This window comes from Cibotium barometz, chromosome 11, assembly GCF_041138505.1.
Source record: "Cibotium barometz isolate CiBa-2024 chromosome 11, ASM4113850v1, whole genome shotgun sequence".
In the NCBI taxonomy this organism is placed as follows: domain Eukaryota; kingdom Viridiplantae; phylum Streptophyta; class Polypodiopsida; order Cyatheales; family Cibotiaceae; genus Cibotium; species Cibotium barometz.
The window spans coordinates 6554446-6556580 of record NC_141056.1 but is presented as its reverse complement, the minus strand read 5'-3'; the positions used below and the strand labels follow the sequence as shown (position 1 = coordinate 6556580).

General features: G+C 41.9%; 1 protein-coding gene across 1 annotated transcript; it reads left to right on the top strand.

Annotated features, from left to right (window-relative positions):
* The first annotated feature begins 206 nt into the window (after window positions 1-206).
* On the top strand, window positions 207-1319 carry LOC147633698 (protein BOLA2-like). The gene is made up of 4 exons (XM_086804703.1): window positions 207-465; window positions 733-755; window positions 877-1096; window positions 1190-1319. Exons 1-3 carry the CDS (start codon window positions 403-405, stop codon window positions 1067-1069), a joined length of 279 nt encoding a protein of 92 aa, XP_086660829.1. The 5' UTR covers window positions 207-402; the 3' UTR covers window positions 1070-1096; window positions 1190-1319.
* Window positions 1320-2135: the final 816 nt, after the last annotated feature.

The window sequence follows — 2135 nt, the reverse complement described above, 5'->3', positions numbered from 1 at the left end:
GATGTGCATGCTGTGCTAGCTTTTTTTGTGTTGGTGGATGTGTAAGAAGGGGGAGAGAGAGAGAGAGAGAGAGAGAGAGAGAGAGAAACATTGATTTTAGAGAGGTGGTGTCCCTCACTTTAGACGGTGGGTGTTGACATAAAGTTCTTGTGGGAGGGGGATGCTGGAGGAGTTGGGAGGAAGAGGTGGGTGGAGAATGGCAACATGGTGGAGTCATAGAGAGGGAAGCTTTCATAGGAAAGGGGCTAGATGAGAACATGGTAAGGTGGTCACACTCAAAGGGGTCAAATTTGAATTTTATGTGGTGAAAACCCAAGGTGAAGGTTGCGGTGTGGGGGGTGCTATATAAAGAGGAGAGAGCCATTGTGTGTGTAGTAAGGAAGACACGAGCGTTTATACGAAATGGGGGTTTCAAAGCACGCAGTGGAGACTGCTCTCAACGACAAGCTCAAGCCAATATACCTGGTATGAGCTCTCTCTCTGTCTCTGCTTGGATGATTCGGATTAGGCTGGGGAGTTTGGGTCTTTCGTCTCCGCGTGCATCATATGTTGATTAGGTGAAAATTAGGGTTGCGTTTGCGTGCATCTGGGGCTTTCTGTGTGTGGGAATTTGGTAGTTTTTTTTTTTTTAATGCAGTTTGAGCCTAATTTAAAATTATAGGAATTGATTTTGTTTTGAATGTTGTATGTTCCATCATCATCACATTGTGGTGTGGTGATTGATGGCACCAGAATGTTGTCGACGCATCCGGAGGGTACGTTCCTGTCTCTTGCACATGCGCGTGTGTGTGTGTTTTGCATGCTTTTAATTGCTCACTTAATGAATGCTTGATTTATTTATTTTTTGGATTGAGGGGTGTTTGAAAATGGCTCTAGATGTGGTGCAAGCTTTGTGGTGGAGATAGTTTCGTCGGCCTTTGAGGGTAAACGGCTTCTTGAGAGGCACCGGCTCGTGAACACGGCACTCACCGAAGAGATGAAAGAGATACATGCCCTTTCAGTCAAGAAAGCATTGACACCAAATCAATGGCAGGAAGAAGCTTCAAAAATAACTAGCTGCGCGAAATGAGGAACGATGATGGTGATGATTTGAATGGTATGTGGGTTTATGTTTCTCACATTATCAAGTATGTTACGAGGTTTGGGACCCTACTATAGTGATGGTTACCATCTTTCTTTTTATTTGTAGCTGTTCTTGGCCCGCCTACAGAGTTGTTGTTTTTCGGTCAATGGGGGTCATACCTGAACTCTTTATGCAAAGTGAAAAGATGTAATTTATGATATAATACCATGGAGGATCCTGCATAATTAAGACATGCGATTGGTTTTGTATGTTCATCAGAGTAGACAAAGTGTTTATGGTTGTGATGTTGGGAGGATTTGAATGATCCTTGTCTATTGATGATGATGTCCATCAGAGTAGATGAAGTGTTTATGGTTGTGATGGAGGGGGGATTTGAATGCTCCTTGTCTATTGTTGATGATGATGTTTAGATACGGGTCTAGTATAAAATGCTTACCATACTATATGTGATCCTTGTCTACTATTGATGTTGTTCGACCCTTGTCTGAGCAGCATGGTGAGAACCAGTTTATCGCATGTATTACCTGTGTACTTTCTCGCATCGAAATGACACCTCACGGAAGAACACCGATTCTTGGTTTTACCAGGAAGTTATTTGGATTTTAATGGATACAAGTTGGAACTCTGTCTACCTCGAAAGTGAGATGGCAAGCATGTAGGGTTAAGTAACAATGTGTAGAGGGGTATATCTGGCAAGACATTCAAACTAAACATGAATCTATATATGCTTCTAAAACTTGGTTTAGAATGCATGATGGTGAATGCTTGAAATCTAGGATGGATGAGTGTGAGGATATGATTAGTGGGACAAAAGAAAAAAGTGTGAAACTCATGACACAGAATTTTCTAGCTACAAAAATCAAGCTTCACTGCTGCTTTGCTTAACGCATTAGTTTAAACAGGATTGCTTACTGTACTTGAGGCCTCTTTGTCATAAGCCAACATTCATGTATTGAACAGCCTGCTCTCCTCAAATAGTCAAATCTTTGATCATTTTCATTTAAAGGACATCTTTTTGTGGCAGACCAGAAGCAGAAGGTCAAGTGACTCG

Coding starts and splice junctions, on each gene's coding strand:
- LOC147633698 (XM_086804703.1), top strand. CDS start 403: ATGGGGGTTTCAAAGCACGCAGTGGAGACTGCTCTCAACGACAAGCTC. Junction 466..732: donor AGCTCAAGCCAATATACCTG/GTATGAGCTCTC, acceptor TGATGGCACCAG/AATGTTGTCGACGCATCCGG. Junction 756..876: donor GTTGTCGACGCATCCGGAGG/GTACGTTCCTGT, acceptor AAATGGCTCTAG/ATGTGGTGCAAGCTTTGTGG.